A 23329-nucleotide genomic window follows, 5' to 3' on the forward strand; every position below is an offset into this window, starting at 1 on the left:
CTTAAATGCCCTAATTGATCTAAGGTCTAATCCTGGTCTAATCCTGTCTTAATCAAAGCCCTGTCTATGAAACCAGACCTAAAAAATTGTACTAACCTCAAACGTTTAAACTGTGTATACAGTGTGAACGGTATAGTCCGATTCTTGGACAAATAAATATTGAGTCAGATTTCTTAATTAAATTGATTTAAAAGAGTCAAATCAGTCAAAAGGTTAATGTTTTTACTTTCACTCATCTCCAAATTGAGAAGAGCCAAGAACTGTGACTGGTGTGTAATTAAACATATTGGACCCCCAATGTAGAAACTAAATCCTTTTGGAAACACCATTTCATGTGTTTATTGAAATTTGTTTGGGTAAAAAAGCCTATGACATGGCGTTTCGAGCAGCCAATCAACATGCAGATTAGGTATGTTAAATACAGCAGAGCTACATTCAATCTGGAGTTTTAAGTGACAGTATAATAGCACTTTTGTCAGGCGTTCATGCTGGCTATGCCTCGTCCATTTCTTTGTTGCTGTGTGTTTGCATGTCGTAAAAGTTTGGCTCTGTTGGCAGAGTAATATTTAACTCTGCAAACCGAGCCCAGTTAGCACCCCACATCTGTTGCTAGGCAACACGGCTTCCCTGCGCGGCTAAAGTTTGTGTGTAGATGTTGAGTGGCAGCACAGAGAGCAAGTCTCAACACTCTCACAAACACACACACAATAGCATGAGAGAACTCATTATGAAAATCTGGACAAACACCCTGAAAGAAGAGAAGCAGGCATTTCTAATGGATAATAACAATGTTGAAGTAAAAAAATGGAGATGTGTGTGTTGCTGATTGTGTGAACAATGAACTGTGCGCTTCTTGTTCTCCGAATCAAGTGCCAGCTCTTCTCTTTTTAAGCCTTCTACTTACCAGCATGCTGTCCTTCTTTTCTCCCTTAGGCTGAGAATCTTTTACTGGATGCTGACATGAACATAAAGATCGCCGACTTCGGCTTCAGTAATGAGTTTACGGTTGGCAATAAATTGGACACGTTTTGCGGGAGCCCGCCGTATGCCGCTCCTGAACTCTTCCAGGGCAAAAAGTATGATGGGCCGGAGGTGGATGTGTGGAGTCTCGGGGTCATACTCTACACGCTGGTCAGTGGCTCACTGCCTTTTGATGGACAGAACCTGAAGGTGAGGGACAATGAAGATCTGTGTTGATGTTCCTGTTTGTCTCTGTCCTATTTTTGTCTTCCTCCTTTCTATAATATCATTCTCATTGTGTTTCCCTTTCTCTTACGCAGGAGTTGCGAGAGCGTGTGTTGAGAGGGAAGTATAGGATTCCTTTCTATATGTCCACAGACTGTGAGAACCTGCTGAAGAAGTTTCTCATCCTCAATCCTACCAAGAGGGGAAGTTTGGAGGTGCGCTTGGTTTAGACATTTTACACATCTGATATCTGACTGTGGATTAGAATACAGACAATAAGGCCTCAAATTTCAATTAGCTTAAAGTATTCTCAGCACAAAATATTAAGGTTTTTAAAACCAAACAGTCCTTTTTGAGTCTTTAATATGGTTATGCTCACACACAGTTCATTTAGTTACAGGAGCGACAACCGCACTCAATAACCAAACTCATACCTGTACATTTTCATGACTCATAACTGCATTCTCGGTAAACTCTCACTATGTGGACCGAACCGGATTTGACCACTAGTTGTCATTGCAAGAGAGCCGCTCTGTGATGCACAAATGCATGTCTACAGTGTGTTGAGGTTTTTTTTTTGTGTGGTTTCACTTTCTGTAACTTGCAGCGACAGAAAATGAGCTGTGTGTCATCTGAAGGTTTTAGATCCAGTTACTGTTCTCCACAGTAGCAGCTCCCGTCAGTTTTGTGCTCTACTCACGACTCAAATGCTCCGCTCTCTACCCAGATATAAAAGCTCCTGTCGGTTAATGAAGATTTGATGAATGAACTCGCAGCTCGATTGAGCTCTTGTCATATCAGAAGTGATAATACTTTTCAGTTTTATGGATGTCACAATATTTGATATTACTCTGGTCACTGTCGCTATGGTTACATCTGAGAGAATATGGGTTTGACCCATGTTGCACGTTCATACAGACAATATTCTAGACACTACTGTAAGTTCGTTTTTAAAAGGGACAATTTGAGACTCGCACCTGTAAGAAAATGCGGTTGTCAAACCCAAAAACTGACAGTGTGAACGTAGCCATGGACTCCTTTATGCTGAGCCTGAGAATTCTCCAAAAATCCTTTAAGTTGAAAAGTTAATTTGAGAAAAAAAAACATTTCCTGTCAAAATGTGAATGTTGTAGTGCATATACTAAACCTATTTAGAACTGTAGATCTCAACCTTTTCGACTCCAAAGCCCTCCATTGTCCACAACAGTATTCATAGGGCCTACGAGATTTCCAGATGTTCATGATTTGATTGGATGGATATTTTTTACGCACAATTTCTACCTGATGAAATATAAAGCTTGGCAAAACCAGAAAAGTGTATATTAATAAAATGTATAGAAATGGCGTTTAAGATTTTATAAAAAAAATTATTAAAACTTTTCCAGAATAAAAGGTGTTGAGGGGGTCAATTAAAATATGAAATATATTGATCTTTAATTGTTTTATCTTATTTTAATGCTTGTTTTGTTTTAAATCATTTTAAATCATCTTGAGGTCCCCTTTTGAAGGGCCCTTAGTGGAAGCAACTTATTTAGAATAAATATATTTACAATGTACAATTTCTACTATTATAAATGTTTTCCCCTTTTAAATCATGCTAGGAGAGTGACGACATCTGTTAAGTTTGCATAATGTTTTATGCTTTGCATTTAAGCATGTAAATGACTGAAATATGCTGTACCTTCATTCAGATAAGCAAATCTTTGGCAAAAATCTGCAGTGTAATATGCAGTCTTGTTGCATAAAAACACATATGTGATCCCTCGCCATCTCTCTCATTCTCTTTCTGTGTGTATCTCATTGGCTCAGCAGCAGATCATGAGGGATCGCTGGATGAATGTAGGTCATGAAGACGATGAGTTGAAGCCCTTCATTGACCCTCAGCCTGACTACAAAGACCCTAGAAGAACAGGTGAAATAGTTAGATGTTAGAATATATCTATAAAACCAAAATTACAGAAAGAAATGGTATTTAAAAAGTATTAAAATTACATTGCGTCTATGTTGCCCACTTAGACATAATGCTTCAGATGGGTTTCCCTCAAGAGGAAATCGAGGACTCTCTCGTCAAACAAAAATACAATGAAGTCATGGCAACCTATCTGCTGCTTGACTATAGGAATTCAGAGGTACCCACATACATAAATACATTCGTGCTTTAGTACCCACAGAGGCATCAAAATATGATGATACAACTGCTTTGTGCTCATGCATCATTGAAAATTTGGTCTTGCAGCTTGACGAGGGTGTCATCTTGTCATTAAAGTCGCGCCCAGGAAGTGACCTCACTAATAGCAACGCCCCTTCTCCACCTCATAAGGTACAGCGCAGCGTGTCATCCACTCAGAAACCCGTCAGAAAAACCACAGATCAGGGTGAGTTGATTAGGAAGTTTTGTGGATTGAAGCCCCTGGTAAACACACATACACGTGCGTGTTTGTCTTTACACTCTTTCCCCTTTATCCCTCAGGTTCATACTCGAAAAGGCCTCAGGGAGAAAACAAGCATGGAGTGGAGGATTCTGGGAGGAAAGGTTCAAGTAGCTCCACCAAAGTTCCACCCAGTCCAGTGATCTCCAGTGAACGCAAAAAGAGTTCTACACCCTCTACTGTAAGTAAATTACAAATAAAACACAAAAAACTAAAATTAGTCATCTTAAATGCTACAAGTGAATTTAAGCATCACAACATTTTTATGTACAGTATACATATAAAAAATCATTTAAAATAATGGTTTAAGATTACATTTCACAGTGTTATTTTTTTTTTTTTTTAAATGTAACTAAGTGAGTGTGCGATTATGCAGAAGCTAAACTAAATGTAAAAATAGGATAAAAGAGCCCGCACAATTAAATATCCTACCAGAGGTACATTCAGAAACTAATACTTGTTTAGCAAGACTTTGAGCTGTGGTGTTGATGTGGGCAACAAGCTTATGTGCTTTCCCATTCATGTGCCTCCCTCTATTCCTGTCATTTCCCCTCTCAACTGCCAAAAAAAGAAGTCAAATCTTTTTCAACCTATAAAACAAAAAAGGGGAACTGTACTAATTAGAACATTTATATAGACAGAGTGCTTGTTGATATTTTACAGGCTAAAATTAAACAATATACAAAACAGCACCTCAGGGCACTCAAGCTTGTCAACAGGACTAATACAGTACCAAAGTCACGTCATGTTCCTTTGTTCAGTTTCCATGAACTTGAACACGCAATTACATTATGGATTGAGGAAGCTTTTGACATAATAGCAGGGTAATTTTTAAACATCTTAACTACTGCTTCTGCTCTCAGTTAAACAAGGGTGCTCTGGAAAGCTTGTTGCTTTCCACACTGATATTTTTCAAGCAGCAGATGGCTGGAACGGCTCTCTCTCTGACCGAGAGATGTTTGGCATGGCCAGTGCTCATGGCTTTCACAGAAAATGCTATAGAGGAGGCTATTTTGAACTTTCACACACCACATCATACTTCTGTACCTTTTTTTTTTCCTCAATAGAAAGTGCAAATACTATTTTTTTAAATAGGCCCTTTCTGAGTACCAGCCAAATAGTAGTTGGATGCGAACATTTTCACGCCTTGAGTAATAAAAATGGTTTTGTATCTAGTTTGTCATTAAACATTCACCCAGGGTTCATAGCAGGGCTGTCCTTTGCTTGGTTCATGGCATGGTTCCTTTAATCGCTCCACACCCATACTTGGATTACTGTTGCAGTTCCAGAGCTAATAAATGCAAATGTGCATTTATCAGAATAATCTTGTAAAAAGAAGCCATTTTAGAAATATTAATTTAATAATAATTCAAATTAATAATCATTACAACAAAAACTATTAAACTTCAAACATTACAATGCCCATACTAACGTTCATTAACTCTGCAATAATTAAAACCCCTTCATTAGCTAATTACTCTTCCACAGCGATGCCATAGAAATATTCAGAGCGACCGCATAAAAAGAAGCTCAAACACAAAATTCTTACGTTTTTTGGGCACATAAGGTCTATAATCGGGATAATCCACGGCTAGCTATGCGTTAAACAATTTGAATGGACTCCACGTCGTGCATTAAAATAGTTTAATGCACTGCTAGCCATATATTATTATAATATTTATTAATATTTTGAATTCTTTTTTATATTTTCAGTTTTCATTTTAATTTTATTTTAATTTTGGTAATTTTGTTATGTACTTTTGGCAGTTTTATTACTTTATTTTATATTTATATTTAGCTTTAATTTATTTTATTTCAGTTTAGTCTTAGTAATTTTAGTACTTCAAATTAAACTTATTTTATTTCAGTTAGTTGCCTTTAAAATTTATAATTTTAAAGTTAAGTTAAAGTAGTTCATCTAACATTTATATTTTATTTCAGCCTATTTTATTAATTTAATCATATTAACACTGGTGTGTTTGTGATTTCAGAATAGTATCCTGTCCACGGGCACAAGTCGCAGCAGGAACTCCCCCATTTCTGACAGAGCCACTCTGGGAGTACAAAACGGCAAGGACAGGTACATCCAAAGACACACCACATTTGTTGAAAGATTGTAAATCTCGAAGGCAAAGTGCAAAAAAACACCTACCGTTCTCCTGTGCCTCACTCACCCGCATACGGGCACAGTTCATCCCTCTAGATAAGATCACTAACAAAACCAGTCACCATTTTTGTCTAATTTACACTGCACACACACAGTCTACTTCTATCTCCTGTCTCTGTGCTGTTGGCCGTTACCTGCCATGGAGAAGACTGGCATGCTTTTGATCCCCAGAAAGGCCGAGTTGTGCCAGAGTGGCATGTCACCCTGGATTTTAGCTGGATTAGTGACTCCTAGAGTACCATCTCATTCAAACCCACACACTAATTAAAAACAGAAAAAGTCCATCACCAGAATTTGTATTCTTTTATAAACCTATTAATTGCACATGTACAGTGCAAACATAACACCAAGCATTAGAGCAGGGATGGGCAACATCGATCCTGGAGTGCCGCTGTCCTGCAGAGTTTTTAGCTCCAGCCCTGATAACAAAAACTCACCTGCCTTTTAGCATTAGCAGTCCTGAACACATTGATTAGCTTGTTCAGGTGTGTTTTATTAGGGTTGGAGCTAAACTCTGCAGGACAGTGGCATTGCCCATCCCTGCATTGGAGCGTCATCTAAACCCCATCTAAACCTCCCACAGTCATCGCCACAAGCGCTAAGAAGTCAGTCATCCTTCACTTCCTGTGCACCTCTATAACCATTCATCCGTTATAACTCCTTCCTCTCCAGCATTCATATTGCTGCTAATGCTCACATTCCACACACTCCAGTGTACTGTCTCTTAACTGTATAAATTATACATAACCATATGCATGAGATGTGTTTTTAAAAACGGATATAGAGCTTTCTGCCTACTGGAGTCATGTTGCACAAAGATGAAGTCTTCTAGTCTGCCGAAGTGTAGAATGGTGACCATCGGCATGTAAATTATGCAAATGATTAAATTATGGTCATGAGTGAAGTCAATATGCATGTACCTTGTAGTTTGAATACTGTTAATTGTTTCATAAACTGAGACGACATATATCTGGAATTGAATTGAAGCTTTCAATGCGCCTTTTGCGCTGTCAAAAAAGTGCCGATTCCAGTGCAGAAAGTGCTATGCCGTTAGTTATAACGAAGGCCTGTTCAGACCAAGTCTAAATTAACAGGGATAAGATTTCAAAAGGAAACAAAGCATCTCTAGAAACTCCTTTGTACCAATCCCTGAATAACATACCACGATTGTTTGTTGTACTTTTATTTATTTTCCGATGCAGAAAAATATTAGAGTATTAGATATTGAAATAAGATATTAGCTTTTAGGTCATGTGTCGGGAAGTGACCTATCTGTGTACGGCCAAGTAGAATTTGACTTTGTTAACAGAAGTTTGCAGTATTTGCGGAGCTACATAAAAGTTAAACAATAAAGCTCTGTATATTCTTGCTATTGCAAAGAATAGCAAAAATGACATACAGAATAACATATGCTACCGTTCAAACGTTTGGGTTTGTTTGAGTCACACATGATATGAGTTCAAATGCAATGTTACAAAATATTTCCATTTCAAATAAATGCTGTTCTTTTGTACTTTCAATTAATTAAATGAGTCCTGAAAAATAAACGTATCACTGTTTCAACAAAAATATTAAGCAGCAACATTTTCAGCATTGATAATGTTAAATGTTTCTTGAGCACATATTGGAATTTTCATCAGATGAACACAAACTAAGATATTTATAAAAAGAATCCATCTCTGTCAGTCCATAAGTTGACACTTCAAAAACCATGTAAAATGACAATAATCCATATGACGGCAATTAATGAATCAGTCTCTTCTGTAGCGAAATGATGATGCGTGTAAGAAAAACATTTATTTTAAATGTTTTTTTCTGGGCAAATATCATACACTGATTCATGAGACTACTGTGAAGCGCTATGTCAGCACGTTTTGAAGCATGACATAAGCTCGTTCTTAGTTTATAGTTAAAAAATTTAAAATATTATTTTTTCTTACGACTATTGGAAACCGATTGTTTCATCAACTTGGGTCATGGATTACTGTCGTGTTCACTTTAGCCCTATTCGGACGGGACTAGTTTCACAGGGGGACGTTAGAGAAATTTCTGTTTCACAGACATACGTTGAGATTTTAATCCTGTCCGAATCTGCCATGTCTGTCTTTTTCTCACACGACCTCTGTAAAAATTCCAGAGCAAATTACCTACTGTTTTTCGTCAAACTCGGCGGTCCTCAGAGAAATCTAATCCCGTCCGAATGCGAATGTAGGTGATTGCCGAAAAAGTTTTTTTCCAAAACGCTTTTTCTTGTGTGTTTTGGTCAACGTGAACTACCGTACAATCTCTCGCTATCGCGCCGGTATTCAAGTTTCTGCTTTTTGCGCACCGATAATGGATGTAGATGTGTTCGGTACACTGCGAAGAAATAAACAAATGAAATCAACAAGAAGAGCCAAATCATGTAAACTGTTAAGACTGACTACTGTAATATCAGTCTCAGGTAAGATTACTTTCATTTCTGCACTTAATTACATAACGTGTAAATTATATAAGTAATATAAACTTTTTATTCCAGTGGGTTTATTATAAGAACCCAGTTCTATAAAATCATGATGATACATGTATGTTTAGTTTTTTTATACTACAATTTTTTTATAAAATGTTTACAAAACACTAAATACGTTAGGACGCTTTACTTTATATTTCAGAGTGCTTAATTTTAAAATACATTTGATCAAATTTCATACGCAATCCACGCATTCTGGTTGATAAGAATTGTAACTCAAACGTCGTTTAGAAAACTAGTCCCGTCCGAATAGGGCTTTTGTGTGGTTTTGAGGGTCTCGCACACTTGCAATATATGAACTCAGAGATAGGTTACTTTACTAAAAATCGATGTGCTCATCTGAAGAAAGTTAGTCATATACATTTTGGATGGCATGAGTGTGAGTAAATGATGAGAGGGTGGAGTATCCCTTGGACTAGGTGTGAACAAGCCTTCAACTGTTTCTGTTAGAGCTGTGCTGTGATGCTTTAGTTCTCTATGGGTGTATATGTGCAAGTATGTCAGTGACACTGCGTTAAATACCCCATGAACTCAAGTTATGCTTTCTGGAATAAGAACATCACATGTTCCTAATATCAACTTCTGCCTAGCAATAGCAAGTAGCAAATCATGTGATGTAATCTAAAGGCTATTTTAAAAAAGGCCTTCACTATGTCCCACCCCAACTTCCTGTTTAAGTAGTGAATATTTCAGCACTGGAAAGAAAACTGCTTTCATTAAATGATTTCATGGGGTCTTTAAGTGTTATAACCTTTTGTCCTTTGAATGCTCCTGCAGGATTTGCTGATTTGTTTTTTTCATGCGATTTTCTGAAGGCATTCAGACGGTGTGTCGGGTTAAATATTCCCCACACGTCCCTCTACTTTTCCATTTCTTTCTCTCTCTTCTGGTTCCTTTGTCTTTGAACTCTCATTTTGTTTTTCTTCTGTCTGAGCTGTGTGAACGTGTGCAACTTTGTGTCTCTGTGAGCGTATGTATAGCTTTAAATGGATTAGGGTGGCTTGTGATGGAAAAAAAAGCACCATTAACTCTGTTGTAAGGTTGCTGTAGTCGTCTGTAATAGGCTTAGCTTCTCTCTGCCACATAGCAAGGTGATAGCATGTTATTTCTCCACCACAAGCTCAACTAATCCCTGCATAGTGGTGTGTGGGTGTGTGTGTGTGTTTCTTTTGTGCTTTTCTGTGAAATCAGCACTCTGTTTGACCTCTCTCTCACTCCCTCTCCCCCTCTCTCTCCTGTACCATTCACCACTGTCTCTCACTTTAGATGCCCAGATGCATCTATCTATCTATCTATCGCTCTATCTATCTATCTATCTATCTATCTATCTATATATCTATCGCTCTATCTATCTATCTATATCTATCTATCTATCGCTCTATCTATCTATCTATCTATCGCTCTATCTATCTATCTATCTATCTATCTATCTATCTATCTATCTATCTATCTATCTATCTATCTATCTCTCTATCTATCTCTCTCTCTATCGCTCTATCTATCTATCTACCTCTCTCTCTATCGCTCTATCTATCTATCTATCTATCTGTCTCTCTCTATATCGCTCTATCTATCTATCGCTCTATCTATCTCTCTCTATCTATCTATCTATCTATCTCTCTCTATATCGCTCTATTTATCTATCTATCTATTTATCTATCTCTCTATCTATCTCTCTCTCTATCGCTCTATCTATCTATCTCTCTCTATCTATCTATCTATCTATCTCTCTATATCGCTCTATCCATCTCTCTATCTATCTCTCTATCGCTCTATCTCTCTCTCTATCTATATATATATCTATCTATCTATCTATCTATCTATCTATCTATCTATCTCTCTCTCTATCACTCTATCTCTCTCTCTATCGCTCTATCTATCTATCTATCTATCTATCTCTCTCTATCGCTCTATCTCTCTATGGCTCTATCTATCTATCTATCTCTCTCTCTATCGCTCTATCTATCTATCTCTCTCTCTCTCTGTCGCTCTATCTCTCTATCGCTCTATCTATCTATCTATCTCTCTCTATATCGCTCTATCTATCTATCTATCTCTCTATCTATCTCTCTCTCTATTGCTCTATCTATCTATCTATCTCTCTCTCTATTGCTCTATCTCTCTATCGCTCTATCTATCTATCGCTCTATCATTCGTCTGTCTATTTATTACTCTATCTATTGCTCTTTGGCTTTAACTCTATCATCCATCTATCTGTCTGTCTGTCTGTCTGTCTATCTATTGGTCTATCTGTCTATTTATCTCTGTCGTACTGTCGGTCTGTTTATCACTCTATCTAATGTGTGCAAAGTGCTGTTTCTAATGGAATGCTTCTCCCTCCCTCCCTGCCTCCCTCCACACATACGCACACACTCGTGTTTATGTGTGTGTCGATTTGTGCGTGTGTGTACGGAGGGGCCGCTGTCTCTCTCCCCTCAGCCTGAGCACCCCAGGGTCCCGCGCCTCGACGGCTTCGGCCGGCGCCGTGCTCTCCTCATCAGTCTCTTCCTCACGCATCCGCCATCACAAGTCACTCTCCACCTCTGCCCATCCCTGTCCCACAGACCTGCACTCACACCGGCCCAGGCAAGTCCCCACGCCGCCAAAGAGAGAACCCAAATCTGGGAACTGTAACATGTCTCAGGGGGTTTATGTATTCTTAGAAATCATTTACTTGGCGTGGAAAAAGCTAGCAGGAAGCCATGGAGTGACAAGAGTCTACAAAGTCAACACTGGGAGACGGTTGTGCTACAAAACAAGACAAATTTTCATATTCCTGCTGAAAACACAAGCACAGCTAGTCACCAACATATGTTTTGGCTGGTGGTCCACAGTATGCGATACTGTTGAGCTGGTGTCCCCTCCTGACTAAAAGGGAAACGGATAGTTAATTGAAAAGTGAAATGTCATCAGTTACTCACCCTTGTTGTTCCTAATCTGACTTGTCTTAGTTTTTTTTAACATATAATAAATGTGAAAGTTGTTTTGGACCCCACTAACTTTCATTGTATGGACAATCATACAAGTCATACAGGTTTGGAACAATATGAAGGTCTTCCAGAAAATGAAATTATTTTTGAGTGAACTGCCCCTTTAACCAGCAAGATATTTTTGGTCAACCAGTTTCACTGAGCAACAAAACAACAAAAACAGCCATGCTTTTTTTCCCTCAGGGATTTCAGGAGTAAATGAGAAATAATAATATTTATTACAGTTTTCATGAAGTCATGAGTGATTGTTAAGATGGGATGTGAACGGTGATACCTGGCCCTTAAGATTGGCAACATTGATGTTGTTTCTATCTAACAAACATGTGAATGTGCAGTGTGGATAAATTACAATAATTTAATTGTTGTTCCCCCCCCAACCGTTGTTTCCTGTCCTCTCTAGACTATCACTGATAAAAGTTCCACAAAGCCACAAATAAAACCGCATATTCACACTAAACACTGACCACGTCAGAAACACACCATCAATTGTAGCGCTGCAGCGTGGAGTGTGAATGGTTCGTGTTAGCCTGTTAGTGCCGCTGTAAGTGAATGGTTGGTCTGTTGCATGCAGTGAGCTGAGCCTCTTCCGAGCGTGGTTGGGGACCATTGAGAGAAGGTACCGCTGCTCTGTTACATCATCTCTCTCACTTCTCTGTGCTTCTCTGCCCCCTGTGCACTGTCTCCCCTCTGGAGTGAATCGTACCTCAGTGCAAGGGCCATATATTCAGATCTGTGCACTGTATATATGAGTGATTGAGTGAGTGAGTGAGAGACCACATAGTGTGGCTCATTCTGTCTCTCGAGGTTCTTTCACGTGACTCAGTCTGGACACAAGCGTTGACCTCAACGGATGCTTCAAATAGCTTACAGGAAGGAAAATTTCGCAAGGCTGCTTCAAGTAAACTGAATTTTTTTTTTTTTTTGAACTTAGAACTGATCACTAGCGATGGCAAGGTCATGGGTTCTGTCCCAGTGAATGCATGAACTGATCAAATTTGTATCTTGAATGTCAAATGCATAAATGTAAACGTAAAAAGAAAAAACTTTTGGTTGCCCCTGGATCAATCCCTCTTACATCATGCTTTGATTTTCACATCAAACTCCTTTGAATGGTCAGTGCAGTGGCAAACTGAAATTTTCATTACAACAATTTGCACGAGGGTAACCAACATTGACGCGAGTCACGTGTAAGGGCCTTCACTTTGACACCTTGGAACCCTGTGGTTCGCCACTGTGAAAATCTCTGCACTAAAGAGACAAATATAAATGGAATATGTGAAAGTAATATTAGATGCATGTCTCGTGTGTTCTGACATGCGTCATAACTGCAGATGTGTTTTTGCAGTGGCATTGGTTTGGTTTTTAAGCTCCTGCTCCTATTTGCTAGAGTGAGTGCTCATCTGTTATTTTTACTTCCAGCTGTGTGCCATATCTAACATGCTACTGTGTTACCATGGGAAAATCTTAGTCCCTTGCTTAGGTGTCATGTTTGTGTGTATTAGTTTGCGCATTCAGAGTTTGTAGATGACGTTTTCCCCAAATTTGCCCCTGAGTATTTTTGCTCCATGGTGTTGTGTTAGAGTTAGACTAGTTAGTGCACTCCTAGTGATGTGCACAGTGATTCAGGTTCCCGTTCACTCCACCCTGAAGTGTTACTGATGACTTCTGTGAACTTTTGTGTAAAGAGGGTTCGAGAAGGTCTTATTTAGCCAGTGTGTTGGGCTGTAGGTGGATCTGCAGAAGGTAAGTTATGGTGGATGGCTGTAAGGCTGTGGCCAAAGCGTGATATTATTATTTTTTATTTTTTTTATTTATTTTCAAACCAGTTCAGCGAAAGGGGGAGAATCAAACAATCGCGTGGCCAAAATAAAAAAAGACAAATGCTCGTTTGAGTCAGTGGCATTGTAAATACTGATCCCCAGCAACCAATTAATGTTTTAGAGTCAAAGTCAACATGAAATGATGGTCAAAACCCATTTTACTTCCATAATGTGACACATTTTGGTGTGAAACTGAATATTCAATGATGAAATTGTTGATCAGGACTTAATTTTATCCATGAGGAACAGGGTTATTATTGTTAACTAAAACTAAAATCATTAAAAAAAAACTTTGCACATTGTGAAATTAAATAAATAAAAACTTGTTGGCTAGTTGCCAATTCAACATTTGTCATGTTCATGTAGTCTAAAAAATGTTTTAGATAAAAAAAAAAAAAAAAACTAATTTACATAAAAACAAACTAAAAATGATATTCAAAATATTAACAAAAACGATAATAGTTGACTATATCAATGATATTAAGATAACACTGTTTTGCACTGATCAGGAATTGTTTAGATCCTAAAAATTCTGCCTTTTAATTGAATTGAATTGAATTGAATTGAATTGAATTTGAATCAATCAAGAATTTACTGGATTGCAGAAAGTGTATACACAAATATATGTATTTGCAGTAACATGCACAGTAAGACCAGAAATGTGAAAGTAAATGGACATGAACCATTTCATGTTGACTTCTTAAGTTGAAATCTTAAAAAGTTTTCATTTTCTAGAAGTGGACCAGTGTGTGTAACCTTGTGAAATCAGGAGCAACAAAAATGTCCAGATGATCTGGATGATAATCTGGTGTCCGTATACAGAGCAGATCGTAGTTCATTATTCCAAACACAGCTATGCTTCTGAGAAGGGTCCAGCACACTTCACTTCCTGGCTGAATTGGATGGACAGTGTATTATAACCTAGCTTTGGCAGGTTCAGTTACCCAGAGTCATGTGACCTCTCTGGCTGTGCTTGTGCCAGTTGGCGACTGGTTCTGACTAGGTTCTACTACACTGGTTGGCACTTAAACAGATGTTGGCATGGACCTGATATGGTTGGGTGAGATTTTCACAGACAATGTGCAGAAAGGATAGCGATGGGGGAGGTGTTCTGTTTCTCTGCACTCAGTTGGATGGACACACACTCTTACTCTCACACTCACACACACAAATTGCAGTGAGCGAGTTTCACAATATCCCTGATCTTTGTGTTTCTGTGTTGTGTGTGTGTGTTAGATTAAGCCGATTAAAGGTCTATGCATTGGGTTAGAGATATGATGTGTGTGTTCTCTCTCTGCAGTCGACATATTTAATTATTTTGAGATTACATAATTTAAGTTACTAGAGCACTGCAAGATCCAGAACAGAGCTCCTGATACATAATCTATTGTTCTACCATAATTCAAATTTATATATATTTTTTAAAGTTCATCATGATTTTATGGAGATTTCATAAATGCATAAATCAAGTATTTACATTTTGAATCTCCTTTGAATATGTAGGTTTGAAACACCCATTATCAGTGGCTATTCTTTCTGCAGACATAGTGAAAATCTACTTCCATGCCTATTTTAGTTCATTTTGATAATTTTTTTAATCATAATTTTCTTTCACTTCTATTTGATTTAAATAAAAACATATTTAAATGCATTTAAATAACTTATGTATTAAAATCGAATTTATTTTAAAATTTAAATAAATATAAGTTTTTTAAATGTTTTTTTATTATAATTTTTTTTATACTAATTCTGCTATGTCCTCATCTTTATCTATTTTCTTTTGTTTGGGGAAAATTGCTTTGTCACAGTGATCCCCCACAGAGAGCACCTGGCGCCTCCCCGTCAGCCCACAATATCAGCAGCGCAGCTGGGACGGACCGCACCAACTTCCCCAGAGGGGTGCCCACCCGCAACACCTTCCACCTCGGCCAGCAGAGGGGCGCACGGGACCAACAGGGTTCTCCGTACCACGGAGCCCCCGCTTCCCCTTCCCTCTCCCATGGCAACAGCCAACAGCGACGACCCGGTGCTTCCGGGATCTTCAGCAAGTTCACCTCCAAGTTTGTTCGCAGGTGAGACAGACAAAAGAGTGTTAATAAATCAATGAAATTGACATAGGAATCAAAGTCAATGATTTCGTGAAGTGTTAACGGCACGAGAAGAAGCCCGTGCGTGGTGGTGTGAGGATGAGTGTGATGAATCCTGGGTATTTTCGGGAGTTAAATTTGGATTAGGTGGTGATGAACAGAAGAACAGAAAGAGACTTGGAGACAAAGTGAAAGACGACCACACTGACACATCAGCACATTATCACACCCTCGCTGAGGGTTTTTTTCAAAGGCGTCTGTCTTTATATTCAGTTAGCATGTAGAAATGGGCTGCTTGGTTGTCCATTTTTGATCAAACAGCTTTGTAAGTAGATTTGTCCTTGCAAAGCACCGGCACATTGTTCAACAGGGTATTGGGTATTGTCATAATTTCACCCACAAGGTCAGGCCTTCATAAGGCAATCAAAGTGCTGTCAGTCCCCATAATCCCAACACGAATCTCAGCTCATTTATATACATGCAGATTTCTCATCAGTTTCATCATCTCCATCTCCGAGTTCCAGCACACACTCCCAACTCATATCTACCTTTTCTGCACCTCCGTGGTGACAGTATCCTTGGCAACAGCTGAGGTATTGCATTCCCCTGCTCTATAAATACTTGTGGAGGGGACACCTTGGCATCCACTCGCTAGTGCCGCAATAGCAGTTTACAAAAGAAACTTAAGGCTTACATTATGGGTTACATTGCTACATTTATTTAATAGCATATCACAAAACTGTTCTGTTGGATCTAGGCAGTCATGTTTAAACTGCTAGACTCGAAATCCCTCAGATACGCTGAGGAAAACGAAAGAACACCTTCATGGTCAGTAGTCTTTCATTTGTATTCAGTCTCAAATTTCAAAAGGGTGAAATGACAGATGACGTTTTCTATTTTGTCCATGTGCATCTGTCTTTGTGTCCTTTTGTGTACATGTTCAAGCCAGTGTGGGAATGTTTCAGCATGAACAAGATTTGTGCGCTTTAATAAATGAATGTAAACATCCTTTCTTAAGGTCAACATGAAATGGCTTTCGCAAACCATTTTACTTCTGTAATATGACATTTTGCTAAATTAAACAGAATATCCATTTGGATTGTGAAAAGTGGGCATAATTGATATAATTGCTGCGATCTTTATTACAATACCGTTCAAAAGTTTGGGGTCATTAAGATTTATTTATTTTTTAAAGAAATGAATACTTTTATTCAGCAAGAAGGACTACTAATTAAATTGATTAAAAAGTGACAGTATGGACATTTATAATGTTACTAAAGAATAAATGCTGTTCTTTTAAACATTCTGTTTCTGAAACATCATAGTTTCCACAAAAATAAATTTTCAACATTGATAGTAATAATAATAAGTGCTTCTTGAGTTGATGATTTGTGAAGGGTCATGTGACGCTGAAGACTGGAGTAATGACTTGCTAAAAATTCAGCTTTTCCATCACAGGAATAATTAACATTTTAAAATATATTAAAATAGAAAACGGTTATTTTAAATTGTAATGATCTTACAGACCCCAATCTTTTGAAACAGTAGTATATATAGCATTTAATTACTGCTTTAACAATTGGCAAGACTTTTTTTTATCAGCAAGGCTGAATTACGTACAATGAGTACGGCTGAAACAATAACTACTGGCTATTGGTTAAGATTATTTTCACCACTTGTGTGGCTTAGGTGTGACATGAAGGTTAGTCGTGTCAGAGGCAGAGCTGGTGATAATTTGTGCATAGTTTATTTCATGTTGGCTTTAACAATACTTTTAGATTAGGCAGTTTACATAACTGCATTCCAACCCTTTTATGAGTGTTAATAATTGACTTAATAGTTTAATTGCATGCATTTGACCCAGATTACTAATGTTATTTGCTCATTCTGTACAGAACCCATCAAATAACCACAGCCTGATTGTTGCTGTGTCCAAACCAACCTGACAACTTTGACATTTTCATTTGCCTTTTTTTTTTTTTTGCTCTTCAATTTACATATATACATATCTTTCCTTTTTTTCTTTTACTTTTGTTTTGTAGAAATCTGTCATTCAGATTCCCCAGAAGGTAGGCAATGATGACCATAACCTCCCCTCCCCCCCCCCCTTGTTTAAGGCTTGTTTTGACCTTTTTATTTCTCTTTCCTTGTTCCTTGTCTACATCCCTCAGTGTGTTCTGTGATTGGCCCTTTTTCCTGGTTGTTTATTTTTTGTGCAATGTCATGACCAACACTAACGACCAACTTCAGCCCTAAAAACACCACCGCCTTCAACTTCAACCACAGTAACACTCAGCGCCTTTCCTCCCCATCTCCATCCTTTCATCCCCCCCCCCCTCCCCCAGTTTACCTGGTGATCTCACCTGTGTGCCCCAGATTCTGTGTGTGACTAGTTTCTCTGCCTGCTCAAATAACACAGGGCTTTGATAAAAAAAGTGACATGATTTTTTAATATTACAAAAGATTTCTATTTAAAAAAAAAAAAACGTTTTATTCAAAGAATCCTGAGGAAAAAAATGTGCCGTGGTTTCCATAAAAATAATAAACAACTGTTTTAAACATTGATAATAATAAGATATGATGATTTCTGTTAACAGTTAGTTATTTTAACAGTTATTTTACATTGGTATATTTCACGATATTACTGTATTTTTGATCAAATAAATGCATCCTTGATGAGAATAAGAGACTTCTTTCAAAAACATCCCAAACTTTTGAACTGTAGTGTATGTCGTAATTGTTTTGGCACAGGTTGTTACCCAATGATTTCCTCTATGTGCCAAAAAGAGGAAGACGTTGCTTGAACATCTGAGCAAAAAAGGGAAACAAAATACTATTAGCAATTATAATTAATTTTGATCATGTAAAAGTCCTTTCTAGTAAGACAATCTGCCATTAAAAATATACTTGTAATTACAAAGGAAATTTGAAAGAAAAAAGGTTGAAGGATGACCGAGACTGATGTTATCTTGTGCAGAACAACTCTCTCGTTTTCACTTGCTCATTAACAATGACAACAGCTACAGAAGCTGAGACCGACCAGCTGTCAGGCTTTGTCCTGCTCAAACACCTAAAGCCAAACTTCTCTCTCTCTCTGTTTATGCGGTATTGTCTAAATCTGTTTGACTGATGACTCACTCGCACACAGGCACCTGGTGAATGGATGTCACCATCTGTCTGTCACTAACCACTTGGGCCACTGGCACAGATACATGGAGTCTGAATTAACAAATGAAAGACATTTTCTTCCTCTGACATGATTATGTTGGTAACTTGTTCATGTTTACGTAACTTAAGTTATGTGTGGTTCTTATATCGTTTTAGAGCCCAACAGAGGGCGCAAGCGAGCAGCTTTTTGAAGGAAATATGTCTTTGCGCCCTCTGGTGGTCAAACCTGAAAGCCTGTATTTTGTGATTCATGCCTGTTGGTGACAACCAATTATTCTTTGCAGGATTCATCCAGTTTAATGTTTCATGTTTCTTTCAGAGCTTTAAACAGTCAAATGCAGCTTTGCTTGTTTTTTTTTTTTTTTACCGTTTATATCATGAAGAGCCTTCAAAGTCCTGAGCTGTTTCTCCAACTGTTTGTGTTTTATCCTCCCTGTCTGTCCAGGTGACTGAGTTTGTGTGTGTTTCTGTCCTCTGTGTGGTGTTTTCATATGACTCTTAGCAGAAAGGCTCCGACAGTGATGTCGGTTTGCTAAGGGCCTGTTTGTCTGTCTGTGTGTCTGGTGGCATGTTCGGGATGCTTGTGTGCTCGGCCAGACAGACTATAGGGGCAGGTGACTGTTGGATGTGAGTAGTTACCATGGTGATGGGACTAGAATCCTTAGAACATCTTGGAAAGACCTGCATCATTCCACCCCACTTCATGTTTCTGAAGCAGGCTGTCTGATTCATCTGTTCATTGGCATTACACATACATGACTCCATTGTTGCATACAGTAGATCAGCACAGTAACTGTGCGAGTGTGCACTATTGTCGCACCATAATCGTAAAATCGATAAGAGTTATAGATCATTTATTAAAGCAATATCACTCAAGAGGCTCTACACTGCATAAATAGAACTGAAAGTAGCTTTAAATTGGGAATGAACAAGTGAATTGGTGGAATGTGGCGGTTCTGGAGGGGTAAATGTTTTCATAAACTAATGTGGCACTAGACCGTCCTTCCCCTTCCTGCTCACTGTACTGAATGAGTTAAACTAGAACTCAGACTAAGACTAAACATCTTGCAATTTTTTTCGAGGAGCCCCTATGAGGGAGAGGGTCAAGAGGAGGGAAGCAGGTGAGAACAAAACAAGGATTTCTTCATCAGACCTAATCAGTAGATCCTTAGAGGTGTAATTGGGCAGCAAAGGGGCTTTTAAATGGTTTTTAACAAAAATTAGTAGTTACCCAGTGGGATTTAATTGGTGGATTAATTGCTGAGTGTGGATGGGTATGTGTGAGTGGATGTTTTGATTATTATTATTTTTTATTCATAATTTGTGTTCACAAAGAATGAATTTCAGATTACTGCCTGTCTTCTATTTGGCAAACACATGCACAGGTGAAAGTTTTCTGCTTATTCTGACTACGCACAGCTTATAATTATCAAATCTTTAATGCTGTGAACACATTTGCGATGCACCTCACTTTGGACTTGCACATTGACTCAGATATTTTGAGCATCATCATGATCAAGAACCAAAAGTAGTATTCGTATTGTATTCATTTTAAATATTGCAAATCAGACCAATGTAATGCTGCCTTCAAGTCATATGATTTTATTTATAATTTTAGCATGCATAGATGCCATCACAATATCTTAATAACCAGTGTTTTTTTTTTTCTGACTGTTTGGGTTGGGGGTGATTCAATTAAATAATTTTGATAGAATCAAAGTTATATTGGTCATAATTAAGTTTTACAATTTAGTTTGTTGGCATTTTGGTTACTGCTGATGAAGTGATAAAGCTTGCCAGAAAATATTACTGCTAGTTTATTAGGCTTAAAAGACCTTAAAACTTTTTCAGTGGAAGGACATAAAGTACACTACTATTCTAAGGTTAGGTGTGGTAAAAAAAAAGAAGAAAAGTTTTGTGAAATATTATTACAATTTAAGATAACTTTTCTATTTTAACCTCCCCCTGTAGTCAATCATTTTATCCCTTAAAACTCATCTTTGATCACCATAATGACATAATTAAATATTTTTTTTCTGTGAAAAAAAATGATTCATGCCTTAAAATAGCTTGAATGTAACTTAAAACACTTTCTTCATTTAGTATACGCGGATCCAATGCTAATTAGCCACTTTGAACAACTTAGAACGTCAGTGGAGAAAGGCATATAGTTCATCATAACATTGTAATACACATCGTATACATGATTCACTCTCTATATTGTTAAAAGTACCCGTTTTTTCATATCAACAGAAAAATATACCTGGATAACCTTGCTTCTCTTGAGACCCCTCTGCTTCAGAGCATAGTAATGATATGCTGAAGCCCGCCCGCATGTTGACGTGATTGGTCACAACATGTTTGTGACATAAGAAACACCGGCGATTTCAAACCGCGTTTTTGAGACCGTCTTTAGTTCACTGCAGTTTTAAGGAGAAAATACTCAGCAATAATGTTGACTGATGAATTTCCACATGGTTTGTCTTAAAGCATATTAAAAACCCCACATAGACACATAAACAACATTCAAAACTTGATTTTCACCACAGTAGGACTTTAAAATGATATTTATTCCTGTAATTGCAAAACTGAGTTTTCAGCAGCCGTTACTCAAGTTTTGGTGAATTTAGTTGATCCTTTCTGCACAAAAGTATTAATTTCTTTCAGAAACTTTTGAACTGTAGTGTAGATAAAGCATTAATTACACACCTTATGTGCATTATTTATTATTCATTTTGCTGTAGTGAAAAGCTTCCTGAAACATGAAATTGCCCAATGCATCATTTTTTACCAACAACACAATTTCCCTCGTTTGTCAGTAGCTTCCCAGCAGGACTTGAAAGCAGCATTAAGCATTCTTGATTGTTAATTACCCAGTTGAACCTAAATCTCCTTTTGTCACTGAGCATCATTTAGCCATTTGAATGAACTGAATCATATTTTGTCTTCTTAGAGCTGAGATTCAAAGCTTCTTAAAGGCTTAAAGTCACACTAACTGTCAGCTGTCATACTCAGTCGAGATTCAATAAAACGTCCAATTTCTGCTCTCGTTATGTGAGGTGCGACTTCACATCCTGAGCGCAGCAGACACGAGAATGCCTCCGAGTGAAAGGTGTTCATTTGAAGCAGAAGCCTTTCTCTGGTCCATGTGTTTGCGCCACATCGGTTTGCACATGAACAAATGCATGCGCTCTCCTTTCCTCTGCAACGTTTCCAGTTGATTATTGCCGTATGTCTCTCTCCAACCATGTCCACTGCCTCATCCTCTTTCTCTCTCTCTCTCTCTCTCTCCAACACCCTCAAATTCCTTCAACCCTCCTTTTTTGTCTCTCAACAATTTCTCACTTTTCTCCCACACACCTTCCTACATCCTCTTTGTTCTTTTTCCTTTCTTTCTGTCCTCATTCACCCCCTACTGATAATATTCTCTCAACCTCCCCCACACCTCCATCCTTCTCTGTCCATCCCCGTCTCCCCAGGTCTATGCTCAGCAGCGCAGAGAAGTCGGAGAAGACCAGCGTAGGGCCAGAAGACGACAACAAAGACTCCTCCTCCTCCCCGGGGGACGGGACTCCTCCGACAGCGCCCGTGTCCTCGCTTAAAGACCAGACGAAGCCTCGCTCGCTCCGCTTCACCTGGAGCATGAAGACCACGTCCTCCATGGAGCCCGGAGAGATGATGAAGGAGATTCGGAAGATTCTCGACGCCAACAGCTGCGAGTACGAGCTACGCGAGCGCTACATGCTGCTGTGCATGGCCGGCAATCCCGCCCGCGACGACTTCGTGCAGTGGGAGATGGAGGTGTGCAAGCTGCCCCGCCTCTCGCTCAACGGCGTACGCTTCAAGAGGATATCCGGGACGTCCATTGCCTTCAAAAACATCGCCTCCAAAATCGCCAACGAGCTGAAACTGTGAGAGGAGAGAGATGCGAAAGTAGCATTTTAAAGAGTCTCTGAACAGGGATGAATGGAGAATATAGTGCTCAAACACAACCTGCTGGTATGGGTAGGTACATAAGAGATAGATATAAGATCAGATTCATACAAACGGGGGGAAAAATTGCACACTGGCCCTTCAATCCTGCGTAGAATGAGGAGTTTTAGAAGGGTTAACTCTGCAGGTTCTTTTGTTCTGAAAATGTTCAATTCAGAAAGGCGACGGGTCTCAAAACGGTTTGTTTCTGCAATTCATTTCAGTCTCTCGCACACAAATGCACCTATTGCCTATTGAAACAGTCGGAGCATAAAACGGCAAACTTGAAAGAGGGGTGGCCATTGACTTCAGAATCACAGGGTGGAGGTGGACAGTTATGTTTGTGCCCCCTTCAGAGAGAAACACACACTCTCTCTGTGTTTATTTCTTCCTCTTAATCATCAACAGGGTTACGCCCACCGTTGTTCAGTAAGGGCCAGCACACTTGGTCAATGCTGAGAGGACTAAATTCTGGTTAAGGTGATTTTATTTCTTAATCGGCTGGGTTTAGATTTGCTGCACTGGAATGGGTGAATTTCTGTTGCCTTTTTATTTTCTTAAAGAAATTAAATGTGTTTCATTGTTGTATTTACCAATGATTATGTTTTAATATTATTCCTAGGAAAAACAAATTATTTTTCTTTTATTTGTGGTCCCGTGTTCTTGATCGTACTATGCCTTTGTATAAAGAATGTCTGAAAAAAGCACCACATGACTCCCACTGAACCTTTCACACTCTTGCCCCACTTTGTCGCTAAGGATTATGGGGCAGCAAATACTCTCCTCATGCTTAAAAAAAAAAAAAAAAAAAAAATTCACTGGAAAAGACATTAAAGGACAAAATCCACGCAACTAACCATTCCCATGCCATTTTCGTGACTAAGGAACTGATGTCGAGCTGCTCTTCTCTTCATCCACGACCTTTCATGGTTCAAGCCAAGAACTTTCCACTTCCGTCTCGTCTGCAGGTGGCTTTTTGGCGTTACTCATTTGATGGTACAC

General features: G+C 38.5%; 1 protein-coding gene across 14 annotated transcripts in view; it reads left to right on the forward strand.

Moving 5' to 3' along the window:
• Nucleotides 1–22611, forward strand: part of mark2b (MAP/microtubule affinity-regulating kinase 2b) — a 47668-nt gene extending 25057 nt beyond the window's left edge. The window contains exons 8-19 of one of the 14 annotated variants that reach the window (XM_084403448.1): nt 934–1170; nt 1281–1400; nt 2995–3097; nt 3202–3314; nt 3422–3560; nt 3656–3795; nt 5606–5694; nt 10730–10876; nt 14909–15172; nt 17230–17256; nt 19441–19476; nt 21835–22611. In XM_084403448.1, coding sequence (XP_084259574.1) covers nt 934–1170; nt 1281–1400; nt 2995–3097; nt 3202–3314; nt 3422–3560; nt 3656–3795; nt 5606–5694; nt 10730–10876; nt 14909–15172; nt 17230–17256; nt 19441–19476; nt 21835–22270 — 1851 coding nt within the window. In that variant the 3' untranslated portion in view covers nt 22271–22611. The remainder of the gene's footprint in view (nt 1–933; nt 1171–1280; nt 1401–2994; nt 3098–3201; nt 3315–3421; nt 3561–3655; nt 3796–5605; nt 5695–10729; nt 10877–14908; nt 15173–17229; nt 17257–19440; nt 19477–21834) is intronic. The other 13 variants (XM_084403457.1, XM_084403455.1, XM_084403460.1 and 10 more) reach the window with 13 other exon arrangements.
• The last annotated feature ends 718 nt before the right edge of the window (nt 22612–23329 follow it).

Source organism: Rutilus rutilus (genome assembly GCF_951802725.1).
Source record: "Rutilus rutilus genome assembly, chromosome: 3".
NCBI lineage: Eukaryota > Metazoa > Chordata > Actinopteri > Cypriniformes > Leuciscidae > Rutilus > Rutilus rutilus.